General features: G+C 49.5%; 1 protein-coding gene across 13 annotated transcripts in view; it reads right to left on the reverse strand.

Annotated features, from left to right (window-relative positions):
• Nucleotides 1-26415, reverse strand: part of LOC123285344 (coiled-coil domain-containing protein 93-like) — a 157142-nt gene that overhangs the window by 106886 nt on the left and 23841 nt on the right. For 2 of the 13 annotated variants that reach the window (XM_070507482.1, XM_070507478.1), the window contains exons 1-2: nt 14350-14738; nt 8180-9220 (exon numbers count right to left, since the gene is read on the reverse strand). The exons of 7 other annotated variants lie outside the window; for them this stretch is intronic. Coding sequence is in view for 1 of the 6 variants with exons in the window: in XM_070507476.1 (XP_070363577.1) it covers nt 14350-14352 (3 nt within the window). In the remaining 5 variants the exon portion in view is untranslated. Of the gene's footprint in view, nt 1-8179; nt 9221-14349; nt 14740-20573; nt 21091-26415 lie in introns of those variants that run through there. 4 more of the 13 variants (XM_070507476.1, XM_070507481.1, XM_070507479.1 and 1 more) reach the window with 4 other exon arrangements.

A 26415-nucleotide genomic window follows, 5' to 3' on the forward strand; every position in this document is an offset into this window, starting at 1 on the left:
TACCTAATAACGTTACTAAAATGAGATAATGATACCGAAAGACTCCATACACTGGCAGCTGGTAGTAACAACATCTGGGTCTGAATATATGCAACTACTGTCACAGAGAGTGGGCTACAGCAGGGAGGAGATCTGGCTCCTGGCCCAACTCGTAACCAGCTTTGTGACCATGGGTCAGTCACTGTCCCTCTCCGGGCCTCCAAGTTTACATCCATAACAGAAGGAGCTTGAACCATCTATCCCTTTTATGTCACTTTAGTCTGAAACCTGGAATCTGTAGCAAGAAGTTCCCACCCTACCGAGGGACTCCTCAGGCCCTTGGGCTTGTTTTTCATTAACCTAACCAGCCGTCAGGAATGCAACCGCTTACAGGTCAAACATGGCAGTGGCTCCCCTCCAAGGTCCCCAGTCTGGTCCCCACACCCGCCTCCAGGGGCAGGTCTCCAGTTCACTCACCACAGGCCATTCTCTGGCCCGGGTGACTTAGATGGGACGGCTGCCCCTGCAGTTCAGCCGACTGTTAGCTGGACAGTTCCCAGGGCACTCAAGGGGCCTGGAGAAGCCACCAGCAGCTGAGAGGAGGGCAGCCACATCTTCCCCAAGAGAGGTGCAGGGTGGGGCGCCCCCAACCAGGGAGCCGGCCCCTTTCACCTGAGTCTCCTCCCTCCCTCCAGACTCGAGATTCTAGAGCTCCTGGGTCACCCAAGGCTCCAGGTGCTCCAGAATCCAGAAGTTAGTCTGCAGCCCTGGTCCTAAACACACAAGGGTCTCCTCTGAGCCCTCCACTGACGGCCCTCCTCTGGGGGATGCTTGACTTCTGCTCTTGACCTCCTGAAATAAGACGATGGTGCTAACCACACGGCAAGTGCTTGGCTAAACATGTCAAATGTCAAAATGCCAGGAATTAAGAGATCCGGACTTTTGTCTTCTCTGTCACCAGCCAGGGGCACGAGCCAGTGGGGTAATGACGGTGGGCCCCAGCTTCCCCAAGGGGCTTGCATCTTTAAGATCCTTGCCAGATCTCCCAGATGAGTCCATGATCTGCCAAAGAGTGAGGCCCAGAGACCAGAGCACACTGGATGATGGACCAGCCTGTCACCCACCCATCCACCAAGTGTGTCCCCAACACTCCACTGCCCATCCATACCCCTGCGCAGTCTTCAGTACATCCTCTCGGTGCAGTACCACTTCCAAGAGCTCAAGCCGTGCACTAGGCAGACAGCTGGGCAGAGCTCGGTCCCACATGATCGTGGGTGAGCAGGAAGCACCTGAGGCCCACAGAACAGAGCCTCTATCTGTGTCATCCCAGGCCATGGGAGTGACTGTGGGTGGGGCTCAGCCCTCCCCGAACAGGGGCCAGCACAGGGTCAGCCTCATCTTGGGAGTCTGAGAATGTCGCCCAGCTAAACCTGGGAGGCTGTCCCTGAAGAAAGGTCCAAGACAGTTTTATGAGTCTGGCTTGAACGTCCTCTAGAAACACACATTCACCTCAAATCCCCTGAACCGGGCTCTACTTGCGTCGTCACCTCTGGTTAGTGAACAGGTCATCCCGGCCACCAGCCCTCAAGGTGTAGAAAGCTCGTCACCAGCTGCACCTCGCTGAACACTCAGTGACCATCTCTCTCTCCCAAGGTCTCTGCCATAAAAACTGCGTGGTTCTCCTCGATGTCCCCTTTACCACTGCGTCCTCCAACCATCAATACCAGCCCCTTAGGCAACAAACTCCACATTTACCTTTAGGCAAATAACTGACATCCTAGCGCACAGACCCGCTCTTTGCCTCACTCTTTCCACCCAGAGATGCAGGATCCAGTAGTTACAAGAGTCACATGCGCTTGGATTTGAATCCACTGCAGGACCCTGGACTAGGGACACACACCTGAGCCTCGGTTTCCTCATCTGCAGAGTGGGAATGGGAGTAGTGTCTCTCTTATGGGGTTATTATGACAACCGAAGAGATAAGTTAATAAAAAGTAATAAAAAAGATAATAAAAAACTAATTTGCACAATGCCTGGCTTCACAGATTTTATTTGTTATTGTACTTATTACTTCTTCCCTTGTATTCATCCAAGTAGTGAAGTAAACAGAACAGCTTAAATTACGCTTCCAGTAACCTATATTTGTAGAATGATGTATTTCTCGAGTCACACATTAATTCAAGGCTTCATTAAGTAGCCCCGTGCCTTGGGCAACGGATTACTTATAAGTAGTACAATATTTAGTGGCTCCTTAGTGATGCAGTCAGCCATTATTAACGAGCCAGGACTTAGAATCAGAATGAAGTGTAAACACACGCAGACATCCACTCATGCCCCCATGTGCGTACACACATGTGCTCACGCTGAATAACAGAGGAAGATACCCCCAAAGCCGGTGCCACAGGCTAATCCTATAATTATTTTTGGAAAAAGAAGATCAGAATGAAAGAGGAAGGACACCGAAGTTTCCTTTCATCAAAGAATGCACAGAACATATTCCAAATGTTGTTTAATGGGCTCATCGTCACTGACACCTACTTAATGCCAAAGCATCGTTCCAGGACACCCTCTTGCAAGCTATCAGCCCCCAGGGATAACTGACTGAGTCTTTCACTCGGCAAAGGAATTAGTAAACTTCCCAAAGCTAATTTAATCACAGGGGTAAGTCAGGTGGAAAGGAGATCGTCGTAATTTAGAACACTCGAGGGATAATCCAGGCTTTCATCTGTGTGTGTCTGTGTGTGTGGCCATGGACGGGCTACGGAGGACAGGGTCAGTAGAAGAGATGGTCAAAGAGAGGTTGTCAACACAGCCGTGTGAACAGTACCTGACACCGTGGAAAAGCCTCGAACAATCAAGGGCTTTGAAGATGCTCTAGGTGCTCAAATTGTGTCTGGGCTAAAGCTACTTACACTATTTTTTTTCCCGACTAAAAATAGAGGACTCTGTCACGCTAAGGTCTCCAGGAATGGTGAGAAACATGGTTATTCCTGGTCTTCAAGCCCCTGGCAGCCCTCTGAGCCCCAGACCTCGCCCTGCATCCCCCAGCCCAGCCCCTCACACACCAGCATCTCCAGGAGGCTCGGACTCCGACCACCTGTCAGAGACGCAACAGGCTGGGCCACCGCGAACCATGCACTGGCTTTCAAGCACAGAGTCTGTTCCCTGGGGCCACGAGGATGTGACTGCTTGGCTTTCTGTGAGCACACGGCTTGGGGTGTCTCCACCGGAAAGAGAATGTTGATCCCTGTCATGCCGGTTGTAGCCCCTGAGTAATTCTTATCACACTTTCTTTCTACTTCTCAGTGATTTCCAAAATCACAGAACTTCACAGCTGGCATAAACCTTAGAGACCACGAGGTCAAACTGGACAGCCTGGGAAGCCGAGGTGTAGAGAGGAAACAAAGGCCCTGGCACGGGCAGCCCCGGTGACCTGCAGCGCCGAGGCCGGTCTCCCCCACCTTGTCCTGACCGTCTCGGCTGGTCCTGGAGCCCATTCCTTCTCCATCACACCACACGTCCACCTCTGTGTCCGGTGACCCAGAGTCAGCAAGACATCCCAGCCCCTCGCTCTGCATTGCCAAAGACACTGAGCGAACTCAGCAAAACCTGGAAGCAGCAGAGCCGAAGCACGCAGGCTGTCGGTGCTGCAGGTGCTCAGCGCATCCTTGAATTGTTTCCATTCTGCTTTGTGGGATGAGGCGGCAAGTGACAAAACTCCAGCTGATGCTCCTGGACAGCAGCCCCACACTGTGTCCAGCTGCACCTTGATCCAAGCTCTCCCGTCACCTGCCCCCCAGAGGGTGGTCAGAGAACTGGACCCTCATGCACCTGCTTTCTCTGCCCAGTGTGTTCCAGGACACACAGTGACACTGGTGGCATTAGCACTCCCCCACCCTCCTCGAAATAGGTGGCTTCCCCTTTAACCGTGTTGGTAAATAAAGCAGCGGGGGCAATAATCATAATCCCTGATTATTGCCTTGGGGCCCGCCGAGGCCTGGGAAGAGCGTTCGCAGGGGCCACACCTGTGCCGGGTGAGGTGTGGGCGCAGGAGAAGGGGAGGCCTGGGCTGTGGATGTGTTAGAAACACCGAGCTTCTTCCTGGTTTGCCCTGTGACTCTCCAAGCACGGATTTTAAGGGCCTCACTTTCCACAGACCCAAAGTACTACAGGGCTGCTAGGGCCAGAGGAACAGCTACAGACTCTGGCCCTGGGGTCCCCCGGGCGTCTCCATGGGAACAGGCTGCTCTGCGTGAGGCCCCACAGGCAGCAGGACTTTCTATCTCAGACACCACCTGATGCTGTGCACGGAGTGGTTGGTCAAGAGCACACAGTGACATGCCAGCTGGACACTGGATACAGGGATGAGAGGTCCTCCTCACAGCCAGCGGCCCTGCCTCCCACAGCCTCTGCTCCCCACCAGATGTTGCCACTACCCACTCAGGAAGGGGCACGGTGTTTGCTGAGCACCAGCCACGTGCACCCCAGGGCGAGGGGCTTCGACCCCAGGGACCCTGTGCCCATCTCACAAGGCTGGGATGGATGCCTCCTCTCTCAGATGAGATGGGGCTCGGGGGCAACTGAGAGCACAGCTAGCAGGGGCAGGGCTGGGAGATGCGGTGGGCTTTGTAAAGATGGAGAGCTGGACAGGACCTCAGCCATGCCTGTCTGTCAGGAAGGCTTTGCTGCATGAGACTCGGGGACACAGGGTGGGTTGGAGAGCAAGTGAGATCAGGATAGAGACACACAGAGAGAGAGCATCTGGAAGTGTCAGAAGTTACAAGTTAGAAACAGCAGGATGATGGAGAGAGGCAGGGTGGTGGAACACTGCAGGGAGTGGAAGGATGCTGGCTTCAGAGCCGGACATCCTGGGCTTAGATCAGACTGGCGTAACCTGGGGTCATTAACTTCACCCCTCTGAGCCTCATTTACTCCTCTGTAAAACAGAACAGTATAAATACCCGTGTCACAAGCTGATCAGCAAGAGTAAGTGAATAAATGTACAGGCAGGTGCTCAGGACACAGCTGATGCTCCATCAATGCTTGTTCCCTTCCGGTGGAGCAGAAGAAGTCTGGCCATCCTCACTTCTCAAAACTAAGTGTTAGGTCCATGTTCCTGCCGAGGGCCCTTCCACTTCCCCAGCGGTGCCCCCAGACCATCCCTCCAAGGGCCATTATGCTGCAGACGGCTCGTCTGCATGCCCAGGTTGGAAACTGATCAGCTCAGGAATGGAATGTGCCGGCCCCACCAATTGGATTTTCAAATCACGTCCCTCTGTGCAGGAACCACCCTCAAGAGCAGAGCCCGGCCAGCCCCTGGTTACAGTGGGCCCCGAGGGCCAAGCTGATGATTACAGGACATGGAGACTAGAGGGAAGGAAGGGGCATGCCCCATGCTGTGCCACATGCCATCCTCCCAGGATGTGCATTTCTGCAAACCAAATTAAGATGCCGCGGGACGGGCCGTGGAGAGAAGTCAGGAGACAAAGGGGCTGGGTGTAGGGAGAGGGAAGGACTCCTGCTCTGGGGGCCAGATGTTGTGGGTGGTGGTGGAGTCTAGATCCCTGTTTCTTAGCCAAGTTGGCCATCTCAGGCTTCCGTCCAGGGTAAAGAGCTGGGCAATGCCCACCAGCAGTCTCTTTCCCAACGAGGCCAGAAGAGGGCGCCAGGAGCCTGGCAGAGACGTTCCTAGCTGCGTGGACGTGGGCGCTGCTCTCTCCCATCAGCCCAGCTTCCCAGTGACGCTCTCCCCAGCCAGTCTCATCTGTAGACAGAATAGGCAGCCACCTGGCTGGGGCGACCTCAGAGTGTGCTCCTGGCTACCCTGCACACACCTTCCTCTCAGATCAGAAGCCCTTTCCGAGAGGGCAGGTCTAAATTTCCAGCTCCTCTCAGGAAGGGAAACATAGGAACTTGCATGCATTTGGAAGAAACTGTGAGGAGGATGCAGTCCCTTGCCTGACATCATCTGCTGGTGAACGACACGGCCTGGGTTGAACCCTGGGCAGCCTGACTTCAAAGCCAGCTCTTTCCAAGGCTGCTGTTCTGTCTGACTAGGACTGGTGAGTCTTAGACACGAGAGGCACCCCTGGAGACAGGGTAGACCTTCCAAGGGGAAGTGGTGGGACTTCTGCCGCCCAGGCCCACCCCCTGTTCCCCCACCGCCAGCCAGGGTGCTGGCCCCTCTCGGAGCAGGTCCCTCCGCCCACACCCTTCTCTCCAGAGGCCACCCTGTAACAAAAGGGCAAAACCTTGCTGACAACCCCCCCCCCCCCCCGCCCCGCTCCTGATCGAGGAAAGCCTCTTTGAACACACTTGCCCTCCTCTCCATTCAGAGGCTTCTTAAAAGTGAAATCCATCCTGGAACAAAGGAAAAGTTCAAACAAACTGCAGAACACTGCACGCCATGGATGCAGGGTTAGAATTAATATTGGAAACCAGGATCGTGATGCTACTGTCAAAGTTCCTTAAGAGCGAACCTGGAGGCCCCAGGATTTGGGTGACAGAAGTGACAACTCCACACACAGCATGCTAGGACAGGAAATCAAAGGACTGCTCCAAAAAAGGCCCCAGGTGTCAGCACTGAGGGCGGGAATGGGGTCCAGGATCCTGGGGAAGTCTCTCTCCAGGGAGCCCAGGGAACTGGGTCTCAGGTGGACGCAAAAGGAGTTCTCTGAGGTGGACACCTGCCTCCCGCATGGAGGGTGCAATGTGGGGGTAACCATCACCCCGGTTTACAGATGCGGCAATGGAGAGGCAGAGATAAGGGACTTGCCTGGAGTCACACAGGAGGAAGGCTGCGGCTTCTAAGCTGATGCTCTGACTCTGCACCCGGGGCGCACACACTGGGCAGGGTCGGGAGAAGAGCCGCTTTCCCAGCTCCACTGTTACAGTAGTTTCCTGTGGCGGCTGCAACGAATTGTCACAAACCCACTGGCTTCAAACAAACAAGCAGATCATCCGACAGCCTGTGGAAGTCTCCTGGGCTGAAACCAGGGATCCGCAGAGCCGCGCTCCTCCCAAGGCTCTAGAGGAGCAGCCGTGTCCTGGCCTTTTCCAGCCTCTAGAGCGCTCCCACCTTCTTGGCTCTTGGCTCCTTCTCCCATCCTCAAAGCCAGCAGCTCGCTTTTCTCCCTTGCTCGAGGGCTACCTGGGCAGGTGGAGGCAAGGGAGCTGGCCAAGCGTGTCGCTCCAGAGCCAGCGTGAGGGATGCAGAGGCTGCCCGAGAGGAAAAGCATTGACAAGCTGCCCGGACAGGACTGGGAGGGAAGACTCTCCCCACAGACTTCACAAGCCTTTGACAGAGCTGAGAAATGAGGCTGAGACTTGGCCAGCCTGAGGCTGGTTCCCCGGTCCCAGCTGCCCCTGCTCCACCCGCCCACCCAACGAGCTGACGTCCCAGGGCTGCGACAACGTCATGGCGCTCCCCCCTCTGCCCTGCCACCCCCACCCCGCCTGACTCCTTCCACCCTAGCCCAGGTGTCCCACACGTGAAGCTGTCCGGCCCCCTGGAAGGTTCCCCCCACTCTCACAGGGTGCAGCCCCAGGAAGGTTATAAAGCATTTCTACCCCTCAGATCTCACTTCATCCTCAAAATGACCCTCCCCCAACTCCAGCAGGACGCACCTAATGTGCTCCATCCTGCAGATACTGCCAGACCAATCTGGCACCCTGGCTTTGGGACCCAGCTCCCAGGAACAAAGGATCAGGCAGTGTACCCCACATCTGGCTGCCCCAGTGCCTATGGTCTCCTCCAAAATGAACACTGAGGTCACCCTAAAAAGAAGCCAGCTGAACTCTCGGCTCTCCTCCTAAGAAAGCCAGTGGACATGCTCATTTCCAACCCTGCACTGCCACCTGCTGGCCAGACAGGCTGAGTCAGTCAGCGTGAGACCTGGGGGTGATGGCACAAGGCTAGGCGGCCACGAGACTATGAAACGCCCACCTTCCAAACTTGCTTCTCCCGTATCCCAGGACCAGCTAGAGTTCGCATCCTCCTCAAGGGATGACTGTCCCCCACATTCCCCTCTTTCCTCCCACCAGTAGATCCCTCTTAGAAGGTATGGTTTTGTTGAGAAGAATCTGTTAAAATAACTCCCATTACGGCATTATGTGTGTCACCGGCTTTAATTATCTATCCCTTCTCCAGGCCATTGGAGAAAAAAAAGTTTTATTGGAATCTAAGTGGGACAATGTTTACCTCCAAACAAATGATTCTCTAATGGTGAACTTCTCTGTGGTGGTGTTTTGCATAGGCAGAAGTCGGCAGAGCTGTTTCTAAGCATCCCTTGATCTCTGACTCATCCTGAGTACAGAGGTTGAGCTAACGGTCACATATGAACTCCATCATCTCAGAATGTCATAAGTAATAGAATATGAGAGTTGTAAGGGTCCTTGGAGACCTGGTCATTATAGAGATAAACTGGAGAACAGGAAGTGACTTGCCAATACGGAACAGACTGGAAACAGATCTCTTCCCAAAAGGCTTAGGTTTGGGTGAATTCCTGGATGTTAGATTTGCCAAGGATTTTAAGGGAAAGTGTGAGGTTCAAGTCAGAGTCCAGTCTAACCCCCTATAATTATCCCCTATTCCCTCTCTGAGACAACTCAAGGGCTGGGCAGGGGGCCTTCTGGGGTAGAGGAGCCCCGCCCACCTCGTCCAGCCTTGTGTCTGTTCTTCTGTCCGTTCCGCCTTGTCTAGAGGGACAGCTCCTGGCTCGTCTCCAGGTGGCGGCCGGAGAGGAATCACACTTCTTCTCCACCTCTGTCTCTCTCTGAGTGATGGATAATTCCTTCAGCTCTTCTCCCAATTCACTAATTCTTTTGCAGACGTGCCTAATCTGATGTTTAAGCCATTTTTGACTTTTTAAATTTTAACAACTGTATTTTCATTCTGAGATGTTGTATTTGGTTGTCAAATCTGTTTGGTCCTTTATGATCATTTTGTGTTCCTGCTCGTGTTTTCAATTTTCTCTTTCATTTCTGTAAACACCTACACCTTTTTATTTTATTCTGTTCCTGCTAACTCCCCTGTGTGACATCTTTGGTGATCTAATTCCACATTCCGTTTCTGCTGACACTTGCTCACGGTGCATTGTTTCTTCATGTTTTGGCGCCATTTTCACTGTGAGTTCATATCTGGCTGATCTGGTCCGTGGAATCCTGAGCGGCCTGCGCTGAGGGTCAATGCTCTGGAGAGACGTGTGTTCCTTTCCAGCAGGAGCCCCCGGACAGCTGCCACCTGGGAAAGACACTAAAATCATTCTCAGCTTTGATATGATACTCGTCACGGAGTGTAAACTCGGACCCCAAATCCATGTGAGGATGGTCTTCTGTCTTTAACTTTTCCTGGGGTGGGGTGGGGGAGGGGTGAAATCTCTCCCTCCCCACCCCACTTCATCTTCCTCCTCCTCCTTCTCCCTTTCTGTCTTCTTCACACAAAGCTGAGGCCAGGACAGACCCATTTTCTTGCTCCCTCCTTTCTCTTCCACACCTTTCATGGGGACATAGCTCTTCGGGGATTCTAGCTCCTCCCAGGCTCTCAGTGCTGACACTGCATCTTGCCTGCATGGGCCCAAGGCCTGGCCTTCTCTTCTGTATGGCTGTTAGAACCAGTGTCTCTGGGTTTAAGGGATTTCTAGATGCTTCCAAGGAAGCCCACAGCTTCGAGGATCACTGGCCACTCTGCGTTCAATCTCCTCTTAGCTTTTGGTCACAGTGGGTTCCTTCAAGTTCTCACATGCTCAGGTAGGCATTTAAAACGATGTTTGTTTTAGCTTAATCAACGTGTCTAAGTACTTGCATTGGAATTTTTCCCCGCTATATCTAGTCTAGAAGTGGAAGTCCTCCTTTTGTATTATAGTGTTGAAATGTGTGCTGCACATGAAGAGTTTAGCCGTGCGAAGGTGGAGGGGTCACAATCCACCCAGGAGACCACCCTCACTTCTGACACCAATTACAAGTTTGAGGGGTGTTCCCCAAAACCACCCTCAGGTTTGATGATTTGCTAGGACCCAGAGAACTTGTGGAAAGCTGTACCCTCCTGTGATATTCAAGGATGCGGATTCACGTCAGCCAAGGGAAGCAGCAAGCGGGCGGAGGCAGGAAGCACCATGTGTGGGCTTCTGTTGTCCTCTCCCCATGGAGTCGGGATACCTTGACCTCCCAGCATCGACATGTGACAATACGCAGGGGCACTGCCAGCCTGGGCAGCTCCCTGACCTGAGCATCCAGTTTCTCTTGCAGGCTCCATTATATAGGAGCGACTGATCACCCACGTGGCTGATGTCAGTCTCCAGCCCCCCAGGGTGACCCACCCTAGATCACCCCAGTGTCGCCATTCCCTATTGGAATCCCGCTGTTAGACTTTCCAGTGTGACCAAGGTTCTCAGGCAAACAGGGACGCTCCTATCCGGCCTGACATCCCGGCTCAAGGATCACCTCTCAGGGGCTAAGGATAGAGCCACACTTCCTTTGGGGCAAAGTTAAATTCTATCCTACACACCACAGTATTTCTATCAAGCGTCTCTCTTCTGGAATTCTTCATTTTGATTCATCTCTGGGATGGCAGCGTTTTTAATCAAGTCGTTTTCCTTGTACAAGGGGCCTGCTGGGTGCCACCTCCCTGACTTCTTGCACATCTACAGACATCTGCCCCTTCTTTTATGCCAGCACAACTGGACGGAGTGTGAAGGTCTTGATCACATCTCACCCTTCAGAACCTCAGGCCTGAACGCTGCTCTGGGGAGGGTGAGGCCAGCCTGTTCCCGGGCCCCCTCGCCGCCCCCACCGTGAGGAGACAGGTCCCCCCGCCTGAATGCATTCAGCATCATTGCCTGATGCTCAGCAAACTCCCCAGCTCCTGGCTTGGGTTGATTGCTGCCATTTTTGCTGGGACATAATATGACCTTTTTGCTATGTAAATTTCAACTATTCCCCATCTCAGGAAGGTTTTCTTCTCTGAACAATTTATTGGTTTTTCTATTCATTCTGTTTTCTTTTTCAGAATAATCATTCCTTTCATTTATTATCTTTTCCATAATCACTGTTATTTCACTGTTTTCTTCCACTTTATCTTGCACAATACTATCCCTCTTTTTTAGCTTGTAATGTGCCTTTTTATCTTTCTTTTCTCTCTCTCTCCTGAGCTCTTCCACTTCACTTTCTCCCTCCTTCTGATGTAACTTTGTATCTCTGCTCCAATCTCTTTCATATCTACTTTAAGCCTGTTTTCCCTAAGAGGCCGTGTTATCTTTCATGTGTTTAATATGAAGGACTATTTATCTGACTTCTCCTTTGCTCTGTTCTCCGGGGACCCTATCGGTGGGATTCCTCTTCTGAGGAGGATTTACTTCTCTTCTGCTTATGCTCCCATCTTCTGGTGACTGTTCATTTTTGAATGGGAAATTTCACCCTTCAGAACTGTTAGACACCATGACTTTTTTTTTCCCAATTTTCGAAACTGTGGTTAAATAACGACAATATAAAATCTGCCATCTCAGCCATTGTTAAGTGTACAGTTCGGTGGTATTAAATACACTTGTAACGTTGGGCATCTGTACCCATAATAACTCGCTCCATACTGCAAAACTGAGGCTCTGTCCCCATGACACACCAGCTCCTGCTCCTCCCTCCCGCAGCCCCTGGCAGCCGCCCTTCTTCTGTCTCTGTGAGTTTGACTCCAGGTGCTGCAGATAAGCGCAGTCAGGCAGTAGTTGTCCTTTTGTGACCGGCTCCTTTCACTTAGCATAACGTCCTCGAAGTCCATCCACGCTGCAGCACGTGTCAGAACTTCTTTTCTAAGACTGAGTGACATCCCACTGTGTGGATAGACCACATTTGGCTTATCTAGTAATCCGTCAGTGGACACTTGGGTTGTGTGCGTGTTTTGGCTGTTGTGAATAATGCTGCCGTGAACAAGGGTGTGCAAATACCTCTTCGAGACCCTGTTTTCAATTCTCTGGGGAATATGCCCAGAAGTGGAATTGCTGGATGTGTGCTAATTATATTTTTAATTTTTCGAGGAACTGCCATCCTGTTTTCCATAGCAGTTGTACTACTGACATTCCCACCAACCACCAGCAGTGTACAAAGCTTCCGATTTTTCCACATCCTCCCCAACACTTGCTATTTTCATTTGTGGTGGGAGCCAACCTAACAGACATGAGGAGGTATCTCACTGTGGCTTTGATGTGCGTTTCCCTGATGACTAGTGATGCTGAGCACCTTTCATGTGCTTGTTGGCTGTTTGTGTATCATCTCTGGAGAAATGTCTATTCAATCTTTTGACCATTTTTTAATTGGGTTGTTTGTTTTATTGTTGAATTTTAGGAGTTCTCTACATATTCAGGATGTTAATCCCTTATCAGATCTATGATTTGTAGATATTTCCTCCCATTCTGAGGATTGTTTTTTTATTCTGTTGACATCGTCTTTTGATGCACCAAATTTTAAAATTTTCATCAAGTCCAATTTGTCTATTATTTCTTTAGCTGCCTGTGCCTTTGATGTCATATCCAAGAGGTCACTGCCAAATGCAATATCTGGAAACTTATGCCCTGTTTTTTCTTCATGGAGTTTCCCAGTTTTAGGTCTTACATTTAGGTCTTTGATCCATTTTGAGTTAATTTTGTATGTGGTTTTAGGTAAGGGTCTAACTTCCTTTGTTTCCATGTGGACATGGAGCCGATATTTGTGACACTGGGGAGGGCTGGGAGTCAGCCGAGGCTTGTCCTGCCTCTCCCCTGTGTTGTCTCCCCTGGGGTGTCCCCTGTGAGCTGAGCTGGATGTGGGCGTGGGCATCGCCCCTCCCTCCTTCCACCGGATTCACCCACCCTGCATTGGAGGCGGGTCAGGGATGATGACACTGGGGGCCTCCGGGGCCTCACAGACCCTGAAACTGACCCTGGACTCCTGCTCTTGGTTCCTGGGCAGCTTCTGGTACCGGCTGCTTCCTCCTCCAGCCTCCACCCGAGCCCCTGCTGCACTCTCCTTGGCCTTTGCCTTCCCTTCGTCTGTCCTCTTCTCCCTTCTCTTTGGCTCCCTCTGGTCTCCCTCCTTCCCGCTCTCTGTCTGTGTGGATTTAGAGTGAGGGGCGAGTGAGGGGCAGAGGCCCGGGGCTGTGGTTGGGGTCGGGAGTGCGAACAGCCTGGGCTGAGCCTGGCTCTGTGCTTTACAAGTTGGTTGACATGGAGCATGTTAATGAGCTTCCCGCTGACTTGGTTTCCTCCTCCTCGGGTTATTATTAGTAAAAAAGGAGAGAAAATGTGCAAAGTGCTTGAGACATTGCTTGGCGCACAGCCCACAGTGACTAAGTAACAACTGCTATGATTTTCATCAGATTACTGGCTGTCTGGACCCTTCCGTTTGCTCACTGACTTCTCACCAGCTGGTCCATTCTGTCCTCAGCTCTTGCTGTAGCCTGTCGGGCGTGGTGACCCTGCCTCATCCACCCCAGGTGCCCATCTCCGCACGGCCCACAGAGGCCCTCCCTCGTGCTTACTGAGTGGGCTGGCACAGAGCCCTCGCCACCAGAGCCTGAGCCTGGGGTACATCCTCCTGTTGCTCCAGAGGAGCTGCCTCCTCCACGCTCAGCCCTCACACCAGCATCCAGCAGTAGCGCCCACCCTTCCCCAGTCTCTGTGCCCACCCGCCTTCTCAACAGGAGTGTCAGCATCCTTCTGTCCAGGCTCTGGGCTGCCGGCGAGGGGCAGAGGACTCCTGGCCTGTGCAGGCAGAACCTGGGTGTAAATGAGTCCCTGAGCAGGGCCTGCCTGGACCAAACACTGTCCTCTGGAGGTAGCATCCCAGGCCCATCTCAGCCCCCCGCACAAGCCTGACCTGGGGCCTCCAACCTGGGCAGCCCTGAGAGTCCATGTCATGGGGCAGCGTGATGAATGCAGCAAAAGCGGCCTGAAATCTGGCTGAGAGCTGGGCAGACTCCAGGGAGCTGCTGGGGGGCTGCTGAGGGGCGGCCAGGAGGAGCAAACAGATGCCCAGACATCTCCGGAGGGCATGGCCACTGCCAACTCCAGGCTGAGAGAGGCAGCGGGGGGGGGGGAGGGGAGTGGGGACGATTTGACAGGTGCCTGGTGTGAGCCTATCCATCCTGCCGATTTCCACCTCCCTCACCCGAGCTCACCACGTCATGTTGGGCAGAGAATGTTCTTGCCATCAGCCCAGCGTACTCCTCTGAGGGGGGAGTGCAGGGGTCCTAGAATGCATCAAGCTCATCTGTGTACCCAGCACTGTGGCCCCATCCCCAGCATCTCCTGTCACCTCCACCCCAATGTGTCTCATCGGCATAATGAATCGTGTTTCACAAAACCAGGGACTCAGAGAGGGTAAGGAATGCACCCAGGCTGTACCTACCATACCCGGGGCTGCAGCCCAGCCGGGTCTCCAGGGCCCCGCACAGCCTCCACAGCCTCCTCCCCTTCCTCTGCACTCTGGCCCCTCACCAATCAGGTCCTGGGTGGCCGGTGTCTCCACTGGGCCCCCAGGCCAAGGGTCACGGCTCTTCTAGGGACCCTGAAAATGTTTCACTTTTAAGGTATTTTGAAATTAGAGGGAAAAACAGTAAAATAATAATGACTATATACCAATGAATCCAGCCTGGATCACATTTGCATTCAGGCCAATGCAGTCTTGAAACGTAATTTGTATTTAAAGTTCACGGGGCCCGTGAGAGTCATAATGCAGTCCCGGTCTCAATGCCCAAGCTTCGCTGAGCCCCTCACCTCTATGGGACACTCCTCTTTTAAGCGCCCCCAGCCCCCCCAGCCTCAGGAGGAGGCTAATTAGACTCCGGGGTTGCAGGGCCGCAGCTCCCCCTTGGGCAGCTCCCACCCTGGCAGGAAGGAGCTGGGGTTGTCTAAGGAGCCCCACCTGGCTGCGGGAGGGAGGGAGGGGATGGTGGGGAGGGAGGTTCAGAAACAGAAGTCCCAGCTCGGGTTCGGGATGTTCTAAGGTGTTCAAAATATGGATGGGTTGCCCTCACCAAGGATCAGTTTGCATACAGGACTGAGGAGTTTTCTGGAAAGAAAGAACCCCAAGGGGAGAGTTTCACACCTTGTTTGGTTGAGGACAACAGCGGGCATGGAGGAGAGGAGAAGCGGGGGCAGTGGCTCTCCATCACCCTTTTATGTCCTGGTCTACGCCTTACGCGTGGTGCTTACCGGAGAGGGTAGTCAGCGGTGGCCCCTCGGCACAGGCCCCAGACGTGGTGGACCTCAGGCCTGGTCACACCCGCACAAAACCTTGGGGCGCTGGAGCATGGCCCCCGCGTGGCCTCGGGAGATGGCATCCCACTGAGACGTCCCCATGGACATGAACATGTTGGAAGATGTTCTCCCCCCTTCAAGGCGGCCCCAGCTCTGGCCAGAAAGAGAACAGCCCCTGCGGGTAGCCTCCCAGCAGAGAGGGGCAGGACAGAGGATGGACCCGCCTCTCCTGGGGCAGCTCTTTCCCTTCTGTCCCAGACCTGCCTCATCAAAGAGCTGTCCAGGGCGCGTGGTCAGGTTCCGGTTCCCAGGCCCACCCCATCACTGGGTCAAACCTCAGGGGAGGGGCCAGGACTGCATTTCTGACCCTTGCCCCCGAGGTGTGGGAAATGCTGCTCTATGCATCTTATCCTTACTCCTCAACACTCAGGGCGGGCACTTGATGTCTCCCATACAAAGTAGAGGAATACTGGCACAGACGTGAGCTCAGGGCCAATCTTCCTCAAAAAAAAAGAAACTCAGAATCTACCCAATTCACTAACCAATTATTTCACTGCTGGTGGGAATGCAAACTGGTGCAGACATTATGGAAAACAGTATGGAGATTCCTCAAAAAACTAAAAATAAAAATACCATATGACCCCGCTATCCCACTACTGGGTATCTACCCAAACAACTTGAAATCAACAATCAAAATAACATATGTACCCCTGTGTTCACTGTGGCACTATACACAATAGCCAAGACCTGGAAACGATCCAAGTGCCCATCCACCAATGACTGGATAAGGATGTGATGTATATATATACAATGGAATACTACTGAGCCATGAAAAAAGACAAAATCATCCCATTTGCAACAACAGGGATGGACCTTGAGGATCTTATGCTAAGTGAAATAAGCCAGACTGAGAAAGACAAACACCATATGATTTCACTTATATGCAGAATATAAACACATGGACAAAGAAAATACTTCCGTGGTTACCAGGGGAAAGGGGGTGGAGGGTAGGCACACGGGGTGAAGGGAAGCACTTATGTGGTGACAGACAAGAAATAATGCACAAGTGAAATTTCACAATGATGTAAACTGTTATGAACCTCAATTAATGCTAAATAAATAAAAACAAAACAATAAAAAGAAATCACTGTATGTCAGAATGTTTTCAGCTGAGAGAGAGAGATAACGGGATGCGGTACCAAACAACCAGAGGTGGAATGATGTCATCCAAGGCCAGGGTCTTCTTCCTGTCTCTGCTGGTGACACCTCCTCACCAGCTTCACCTTCATGCTAGGGCCCCTCATGGCCTCTGCTGGCCACTGCAGTTCCAACGAATCACTCTGGACATTACAATGTTCAGAAAGAGAAACATACTCTATCTCCGTACATTTCTTTCGTAGGAGAGAGGAAGCCTTTTCCAGGGGGCCCCAGAAGCCTTCCCCTAATGTCTCTGTGGCCAGAATAGGTTATGTATTCAACCGTAACCAATCGTGAGCAAGAGGATCGGGAACTCCATGATTGGCCAAGACTAATCAGGATGTCCTGCTGGAACTGAGAATCTGGGGGACTGGGGGTTGAGGAGAAAACAGAGCAAAGCTGGGGGTTCTGTTTGTAAGAAAGTGGAAGCAGGCAACCAGCAGTGTCCGCTACACTGTAGTATGCAGTCTGGTTACTTGATTGTACAGAGACCTACGTATCGTATCTATATCCATATCTATCTTTATGTATAAAATAGGGAGTTTGTCAATTTTTCTAAGAAAAAATTTAAGTACAAATTAAAAAGTGTTACCCAACATCCATTAAAAAGTGTATGGAAACAAGCATTTGATGATTTGAGCTGGGGTGGAAAGGTCTGGGACTACGGGGAATAGGGCACCTGTTCTGAACCCTACCACCTTGTGGGGCAACAAGACAGAAGGAGCTAAAGCAACCGACTATATAAACAAAGGAAACTTTTTACTCGTGTGGCCAGAGTTCCTGGGCAATCACTATGAGCAGAGAACTGTGTCAAGGGCTGTGGGAGATCCGAAGATAAGGCACAGTCCCCTCCCCCTAAGAACTCCGCAGTTTAAGACACATATACAAATAATGATGAGTAAAACGCATAAAAAGATAAGTGCCCAGAGAGATGGTGGAACAAAGTGTATGGAAACCCAGAAAAGGACACAGTCCTTCCAGCTTGAAGGATCATGAGGAGGAGGACAGGGGATGTACCATTTCTAGTGTCAGCCTTGAAAGATGGGGAGATCTTTAATCAGTGGTGATGGTACAGGAGCGGGAAGGATTGGAGAATGGAAAGATGGAAAAAATCAACATTCCCAGTGGAGGGGGAAAAAAACCCACATTCAGCACAAGTGATGTGGGTTTGAGAAAGGCAAGCACCCTCATTGGATTCCTACTGCAATCTCTTATCACTAGGAAATCATAAATAACATCCAGTAAGTGTCAAGTCATACAAGGAGGGAGGGAGACAAGGACAGCTCCTGGGGAGAGGCCTGAGCCCTCTGTGTAAGGATAATGTCCATGGGAGAGCAGGGTGGAGCCGGGTCGGGGGAGCAGGCCCAGTTTCACAGTTTATAATCCTAACTACCAGCATTGAGGACAGAAACAGTTTCTTCAATGAATAAATTGCAACAACACAGATATGATGGAAGAATCTATTGATTAAAAGTCACCTAAAAGACATATCAATCTATCACAATATGTGGTTTGATTCAAACTGGCCAACCCTTCAGAAAAATATTTTATGACATTTATGAGACAATTGAGTATTGGGTATTTGAAGATGTTAAGAAATTACTGTGATTTTTTTAGGTACTGGTATTGTGGTTATGTTTTTTAAAAGAGGCCTTATCTTTTGGAGGTACATGCTAAATATGGATGAAACGATGTCTGGGATTTTCTTTAAAATAAGAGGAAGTAGGAGAAAGGTACAGATGAAAGAAATCGGCCATGATTTGGTAATTGTTGCAAGTGGGTGTTGAGGGCTTATTATACTATTCTGTCCAGCTTTGTACCTGTTTGAAATTTACCCTAACAGGGAATGTAAAACAAATTATTTATATTGAAGTCGGGCGTCCCAGAAAGCAGCTCTGTAGGGAAGCTCCAGCCCCTGCTTTTTGGCTGGCCCCGCCCCTCTGGGTGCTCGCAGGTTTCCAGTTCCCGGTGTCTCCTGACTTTCTCATCTCCCCTAGGGAATCCCTTGGCCTCCCACCTCCTAAGCCACGCTCTCTCTTCTCCCGCAGGCCTCTCAGACTGCTCCGAGTCCCCAGAAGTCATCCATGCCCTCCGAACCTCGAGCCACGGCCCCAACTCCCCCTAGTCCCCGGGGAATTTGGTCGCATCCCAGCGCTGACCCTGGGAGCCTGTCGGCGTCGTCATGGCGACGGGCAGAGCGACGCTGGCTCCTGTGAATCCAGCCCAGGAACCAGCTCCAGTGTGAGCCGCCTAGGACCTGGGGCGGCTCCTTTGGCCGCTGCCAAGCTGCAGAGGCAGCCTGAGCTCCAAGCGGGTGTCCAGCCGCAAGTCAGCCTGGCCCGGGGTCGGAGGAGAGGTCGGGACTAAAGGGTTAAATGGGGCTGCGGGCGGTGCGTGGGTCTGGGGTCGACCCTGGCCCCTACCAGGGGATGGAAAAAGGAACGCCGAGGGGAGCAGGCGTTTGGCAAGGGTGAGAGGGCCTGCCCGGTGGTGAATTCCGCGAGGGGACCGAGGATGTGGGGGTGTGAAAAGGGAGAAAAGTTCACCCTGGGGGTGAGCGAACTGGAATAGGAGTGTGTGTGAGAACGTTCAGCTGTTGTACCTGCCTGAAGAGGGCAGGGAGTTTGAGGGACCCAGAGAAGGGGCCTGAGAGTGAGCTTGGCGCAGGTGTCGAGGGGCTGGAGGGGAATGGAGCAGGCAGGTGGAGGCTGAGCTGGGAAGGGGGAATCCTCAGCCATGCCAGTGAGAGCGATTGGGGCGGGGGGCGGTGATGGGATGAAGAAACTTCTTTCAGAAAGTGATTATTAAGCACTTCCTTGAGTCCAGTCACTCTATTTTGCTTGTTGCTGTAGACTATTCCGGGCATCTAAAGCTATGAGCCTTCTCAGACAAACAAAAAGCAAGCACATAAAGATCCACACATGATTTTACATTCAAGCTGGGGCTTCACAGAGCAGCCCCCCAGCCTGTACCAGGGCCCCAAGTTAAGAGACTCAGCTGTGGAAGATATAAAGAGTGTGGGATCTGTAAAGCGCCATTACAGGGCACTAAATTATTAACACCAGATGAGTAGTAGAGGCAGTAACGGCTGAAGAACCTTAAAGGACGTTGTGATCAGTGTGAACTTTATGAAGAGGGTCAACTTAAAATGAGCGTGATAAGGGAAGGCAAGTCTGACAAAGGGTATGACCTGGGACCCTAGGTCTTAGGAGAGCCTCCAGTGGGTGGAGGAGGTCTGTGGCTTCTCAACAAGTCAAATGATGTGTGCAGCGACTTGAAGCCTCCCCCTCACTACAGCCTGGTTCGGAACCAACCTCCGGAAGCTCAGATACAGCCTAGCTTAGGGTTTTACCAGAGGGAAGAGGGTGATTCTGATAAGTCCCACTCAGAGATGACTGATGTTTGTTTCCAAAATAGTTTTGTGGGTTTTTTTAAAGAAAGGAAAGGCAGGGTATATACCCTACAATCCAGTTTAGCACACATTTCAATGCAATGAGAGACCTGGCCAGTGAACTTGCACCCGCTACGTGCAAAGAGTCACAGCCGATACGCCCTCAACTAGTCTGCTGAGATGAGGCTACTCTGCAACCGGACTGTTTATTCCTCTGTGGCCTCTCTTTCCGCCACTGTTTGGTTGTTCTGGAACAATTTAAATTCCTAACAGGTAACCAAAGACAGGCAACCATAGTGCTGTACCAACCACAAGGAAACTGTTAAGAAGAAACAACAGGCCCAAAATGGAGTCACTTGTGCTAAGCCCCTCTCGGCAAACCAAGACTTAACACCAAACCCAACAGCAGTTTCAGCCTCTCCCAGGAGTGGAACTCTAAGCCAGTCAGTCTGAAATTTCCTGATCGGCACACTGTGGTAATCTGCCTGTTGGGACCCCCTGCTTTCCCCTAAGGAAAGGTCACCTTGCCTGAAGTAATGCACTCTTTCATCTTCCTTGTCCCGTCCCCCCTGCTGTCTATAAAAACCTTCCATTTTGTGCAGCTCCTTGGAGCTCCTTTCTACTTGCTGGATGGGATGGTTCCCGATTCATGAATCACTGAATGAAGCCAATTAGATCTTGGATCTTCAAGTTTACCCAGATGAATTTTGTTTTTTAACAAAATGAAGAATATTACATTAGCTGCTATAAAATAATTATAAAGCTAACAAGTCTGCAGCACTTACCATGTATCAAGCACTGTCTGCGTGTGTCAGGACGAACCTATCAGATCAATATTGCTCCCAATTTACAGATGAGAAACTGAGGCCTAGACAGGGCCCAGCCAGGTGGTGTAGCGGTTAAATTCATGCACTCCGCTTTGTAGCACATGCCCCACATACAAAACAGAGGAAGACTGGCACAGATGTTAGCTCAGCAACAATTTTCCCTAAGCAAAAAGAGGAAGATCGACAACAAATGTTAGCTCAGGGCCAATCTTCCTCACCCAAAAAAACCACAAAAAACAAACAAAAAAACAAACCAAAATGGGATTAAATAACAACAGATAGTTTCCCAATTTCTTTAATCCATTTCAAAGTGGACTTTGTCGAAGAATCAGCATTTCCTCCTCCTAATTATTGACATCTCCCTCTCTGCTAATGTTTAATACACCCCAGACAGAACAGATTTTCATCAATCATTTGAGGGGGAAATGAGATTAACAAAAATAAAATTATTTACTTTATATGCTCTTAAGATTCGCTCTTATCTGAAAGAAGCAGAAGAAATATTTTCTAAACTGCTTCTAGCAACACAGGGATATCTTTTGCCCATCCAAAAGGAAAAATATTAAGAGAAATGATAACACGCAGACTGGTAGAGAGGTACTCATCCACCACTGACAGGTGGGTGGGGCCCACTGTGACCCAGCAATTCAACCTTTCAGAACTGTCAGCACAGAGACACCCCAGGGGGCATAAACACACGTAGATGGCCACTGCAGTGACGCTTGGAACAAAACAACTAGAAACCACCTAGATGTCGGCAACCAAGGGGTGGATAAAAAAATGACGGGTATTATTCACGGAAGAGAATAATACACTAATATTAACTCATAAGCGATCTAATTTATTGATTTGGAAAAATGGATCACGACATACATTTAACCTAAAAAAACAGCTGGCAAAACAGCATGTGTAGTATCCTGGGCCTTACACAAATATTCTTTCCACCTTTTGTCAACAGATACAAACAATAAAATAGTTAAGTCATGGCAAAAGACTATGAGTGATTTCCAAGTTTTTCATTCTAACTTTATTGTCAGAAGTTTTGTTAGTTTGCTCTTGTTTATACAACAGGCACATAGCACTTTTACTGTAACAAAAACAAAATTCTTTTTTCTGTTGTTGCTAGGAAAGATTCACTCGGGGCTAACAGCTGTTGCCAATCTTCCTCTTTTTCTTCTCCGCAAGACCCACTGCATAGTTCTATATTCTACTTGTAAGTCCTTCTAGTCCTTCCAGGCCCTCTAGCTGCCACACCATGGCTACTGACAAATGAGTGGTGTGGTTCTGAACTTGGGCCACCAAGTGGAGCATGATGAACTTTAACCACTAGCTCATCAGGGCAGGCTCAACAAAATTTTTTTTTAAATTAGCGTTTGCAAAAATACTTCATTTAGGCAGCCTAAGAAACGTATTTGAAAAAGTCTGTTCCCAAGATATGTATACAAATCACAAAGCACATAAGGCTTAGGAATCTCAGCCAAAGTAAGAAGTGAAAGACAAAAATGTCTCCAGGACTATTTTTCTAAATGCTCCTCAAAATTACTTGGTATTTTCAAGAGTGACAAATGTTGGAGAGGCTGTGGAGAAAAAGGAACCCTCATACACTGTTGGTGGGAATGCAAACTGGTGTAGCCACTATGGAAAACAGTATGGAGATTTCTCAAAAAGTTAAAAATAGAAACACCTTATGACCCAGCCATCCCCCTACTGGGTATCTATCCTAAGAACCTGAAATCAGCAATTCCAAAAGTCCCATGCACCCCTATGTTCATTGCAGCATTATTCACAATAGCCAAGTCATGGAACCAACCTAGGTGCCCAGCAACTGATGATTGGATAAAGAAGATATGGCATACAATGGAATACTACTCAGCCATAAAAAAGGACAAAGTCGTCCCATTCACAACATTAATAGACCTTGAGGGTATTATGTTGAGTGAAATAAGCCAGACAGAGAAAGACAAACTCTATATGACTCCACTCATAGGTGGCAGTTAACATATAGACAAAGAGAACTGATGGGTGGTTACCAGGTGAAAGGGGGGTTGGGGGGAGGGCACTAGGGGTGAAGTGGTGTACCTACAACATGACTAATAATGATGTACAACTGTAATTTCACAAGGTTGTTAACTATCATAATCTTAATATTAAAAAAAAAGTTATTTGGTATTTTTTCTTAAATTGTCTTCTCCAAAAAGAAAAAGACCAAATGCATCATGCAGGAAAAGAACTTGACCATCCACAGCCAATAAATCGTATTCTGAAGCCTGAAATCTTGAAGACTTCTCAAATTCATCCCAGTCCTTCATACGTCCAAACTAACACCAAAAACGCCCACTCTGTCCTCGTCCCTAAGGCGCTGCTACTCCAATCTGCTGCTCCCCCACTTCCCCTTCGTGCCAGTCCCACCACCCTCGTCCGACCCCTCACTCCTCAGGCCATCTTCAGCACCTGGTGCTGCAGGGCCCCCTCTCCCGGGGGTCCTCCGATGGCTCCACTGCCCTGTGAGTCAGGTCAGGGTCCTACTCCCCACCCTGGTTCCTCTACCTGGGAATCCTGCTCAGCCTCACTGCTGTACGAGCAGCCGGCTTACCTCAAACATTAGCTCTATTAATGACACCGGCAACATGATCCTTTGTGGAGCCCACTGAGCCATCTCTCTTCCCTCATCCAAAAGAGACCTACAGGCCGTCTCCTCCACAAAACCTTTAAGGATGACTAAACAGATTCCCACCAGTCAACGAGCCCGGCACAAAGTACTTCCTCATCTGTAATCCCATCCATTTGGTCCACAGTCAACAGCCGTCTTCGCCCCTACCCAAAAGCCCAGGTAAAAGCTGCTGTAGCCAGATAAATTCCTCCAGGCTGACTGGTCTCCCATTCTATATTTCAAGCCATTTTTATCCAATTTCTCTGGATTCTTTGCCCTGGTCCTTGTCACAGACCTCTACTTAATTTGTTCAAAGATAGATAACTCAGTGGGGTCTACCAGCTCTTGGTTTTCTTTTCACCCCAGATGCCGTCTGACAAGTTCCCCTAGTCCAAAGCTCGAGCTGGTGGATTCTGTCTACAGGAACAGCACAGCTGAATAACCTGGACCTCACTCAGTGCTGTCTTCTGTTTCATCAGTTTTCCACACTCTGCTTTTTTCCCCTCCTGCAAAGTGTCCTTTAATATCCTGCTAAATCCAGGAAGACATTTTGCTAATCTTTGCCTATGTCCCTTTCACAATAGTTATAAAAACTTACAGCTGGTCATCTCTCCATTTCTACTTTGGTTGCTAGGAAGCCCAGAGCCTGAACCACACTTCATCACATTATTTTATTAATGTTTGCAAATTATTAGGTTGCCTGAAATTCTCTATGAATATAAATGTACCTAAATAACTCTAATTTTAAAAACTTTTTTCTTTCTTCAGAGTAGTTCCTTGTTCGGATAACTATCAAAATATACACTTAACTCCTGCTATACAAATAGACATAAAATAGACATCTCAAAAATATATGGAGCCAACTAATAAATGAGGAAGAAATGACAGAATCAGAATATCACCCTTTGCCAGCCAATATAGTAAGTATTTTAAGCACAAATCATACTAAAACAAGTAGGTGAAAGTTTGAGGAGAATAGGATATTTACATATTCTCAAAGAATCTCCCCACAAGATACTATTAATTACTAAGGGAAAAGATAGCAACTTCCTGAAGCAACCGGCAAACACCTCTTTCGCCAGGTAGGACCAAGATACCATGTGCCTCCTGATACAATGCACTGAGGACACAACATCCCTTCCCAGGTATTCAGCCAAAAAGAGCACAATCTTAATCTAATCATGAGAAACATCAAACAAGCTCAAACTGAAGGACTCTACAAAATAATGGCCTGTACTCTCCCAAAGTTGTACATCAAGAAAGATAAGTAAAGACCGATGATGAGCTCCTCCAGATCAAAGGAGACCATACAGATGAGAACTACATGCAACCTGTGATCCCGGATTCGATCATGGACCAGAAAACTGTTTTTTCTTTTGCTATAAAGGCCATTAGTAGGACAACAGGTGAAATGTGAGTAAGAATCAGAGATCAGGTATTCGCACTCTATCAACCCTAACACTGATTTAGATGACCGAACTAAGAGTACACAGGTGAATGTCCTGGTTTTTAGGAAATCCACGAGTATTTAGGAACAACAGACCACTGTGTCCGCAACACTCTCAAACAGCTCACAGCTGATGATAATACACACAGAGAGAGAAGGATAAAACAAACGTGATGAAGTATTAACACTGGGGTCTGCGTGAAACATATGTGAAAATTCTTGGTAGTGTTTTTGAAACCTTCTTGTTGATCTAAATATTGTCCAAAATAAGGAGTTTAAAAAGTACATATGGTCATGATTCTACTAGGATCAGTCAAAGAACTGTCTTAAATACACTGATCTTAAATATTTTTGGTTTTTTATTAAGTACAAAATGAGTGCTTCTCTCTCACTCAGGACCGAGTCTCCTCAAGCAATCACTGGTAAGTGGGGGGGATTATCCTTACACTCTTTTCTTTATGCCCCAATGAATAAACTCTTAATATTGCTGCAACATTATAAAGAAAGTAATATCGCATGTGGATTCAGATGTGAGCTCTGGAGTCAGACTCTCCAGGTTAAAATCTTGCCTCTTACACTCGCTACTTACGTGGCCTTGGGCAAGCTCCTTCACCTCTCTCAGGCGGCCTCCCCAGCAGAGGGATGGGAATAATCCCAGGGCTCCTCACACAGGACCACGTCATGAGGAAACTCGTGAAGCACTTCATGGTTTCTGGCACATAATGAGTGCTCCAGAATGTTAGCTATTAGGAAACGCCAGCTCTCCTGTACTCATCAGCCTCACTGTTGGCGCCATGTCCTCACCCCAGCTGTTCCTTTTTCTTTTTGCTTTGACATTCAATTTATGATTTCTCCTATTGTATGAATCCTTATTTAAATTTTAGCTTTCTGAAACAAGATGAAGTAAATGTTAAAAATAAAAAGAATAAATGAAATCCTCCTAAAGCTGGGGTCCTCGATCAATGGACTGGCTTTTACCAGGAGGTTTTAAGCTCACCCTTAGAACTCTCGGCCAGCTGCTGCTCTGCTCTTTATTGTCAACAGTGCACAGCTCAAGGATTCATCTTAATACAAAAGATCTAAGGCCTCTGCTCCAGGGCATAGCTGACAACAACTCCAGGAAGGCACGCAACCTCGCTCCCACATAAAAGTTACCTTCCTACAGATCTCGTTATCATCTGGCCCAACAACTACAGAATATCTTCATCATCTTCCTTTTACTGACCACAGGCTACGTACTAAGCGCTACTGGCACCTTATGTACTGGCTCACTGCATCCTCATAACAACGCTTTCTAGTAGACACCATGACCCATTTTACACATGAGGAAAGGTACCTGCTCAAAAATCTAAGTGGCAGTGCCAGGACAGGAATCCACACTGTTCATATTCAAATCTGAATTGCTGCCAATATATTTTGCTGCCCCCACATATACATACACATGTATTTCGGAAGAAATGCCATTAATTACATACATCAAGGACACCATTTTTACTCGACAATCCACATAAATTTTCTTGAAATAACTTTTCCTGAGGTTTTTTTGCTTTTGCTTAACACTGCTCACTGTACCTTTTCTACTTACAACAGAGGCACCTGTCTTCTTAAACTACACCCAGAGAAATTCACCTCTTGCAACCAACAGAACAACACTGCAGGGAAAACCTGGGGAGAATGAACAGCCTCTGAGGGGATTTATCACT

This window comes from Equus asinus, chromosome 4 (assembly GCF_041296235.1).
Source record: "Equus asinus isolate D_3611 breed Donkey chromosome 4, EquAss-T2T_v2, whole genome shotgun sequence".
In the NCBI taxonomy this organism is placed as follows: Eukaryota; Metazoa; Chordata; class Mammalia; order Perissodactyla; family Equidae; genus Equus; species Equus asinus.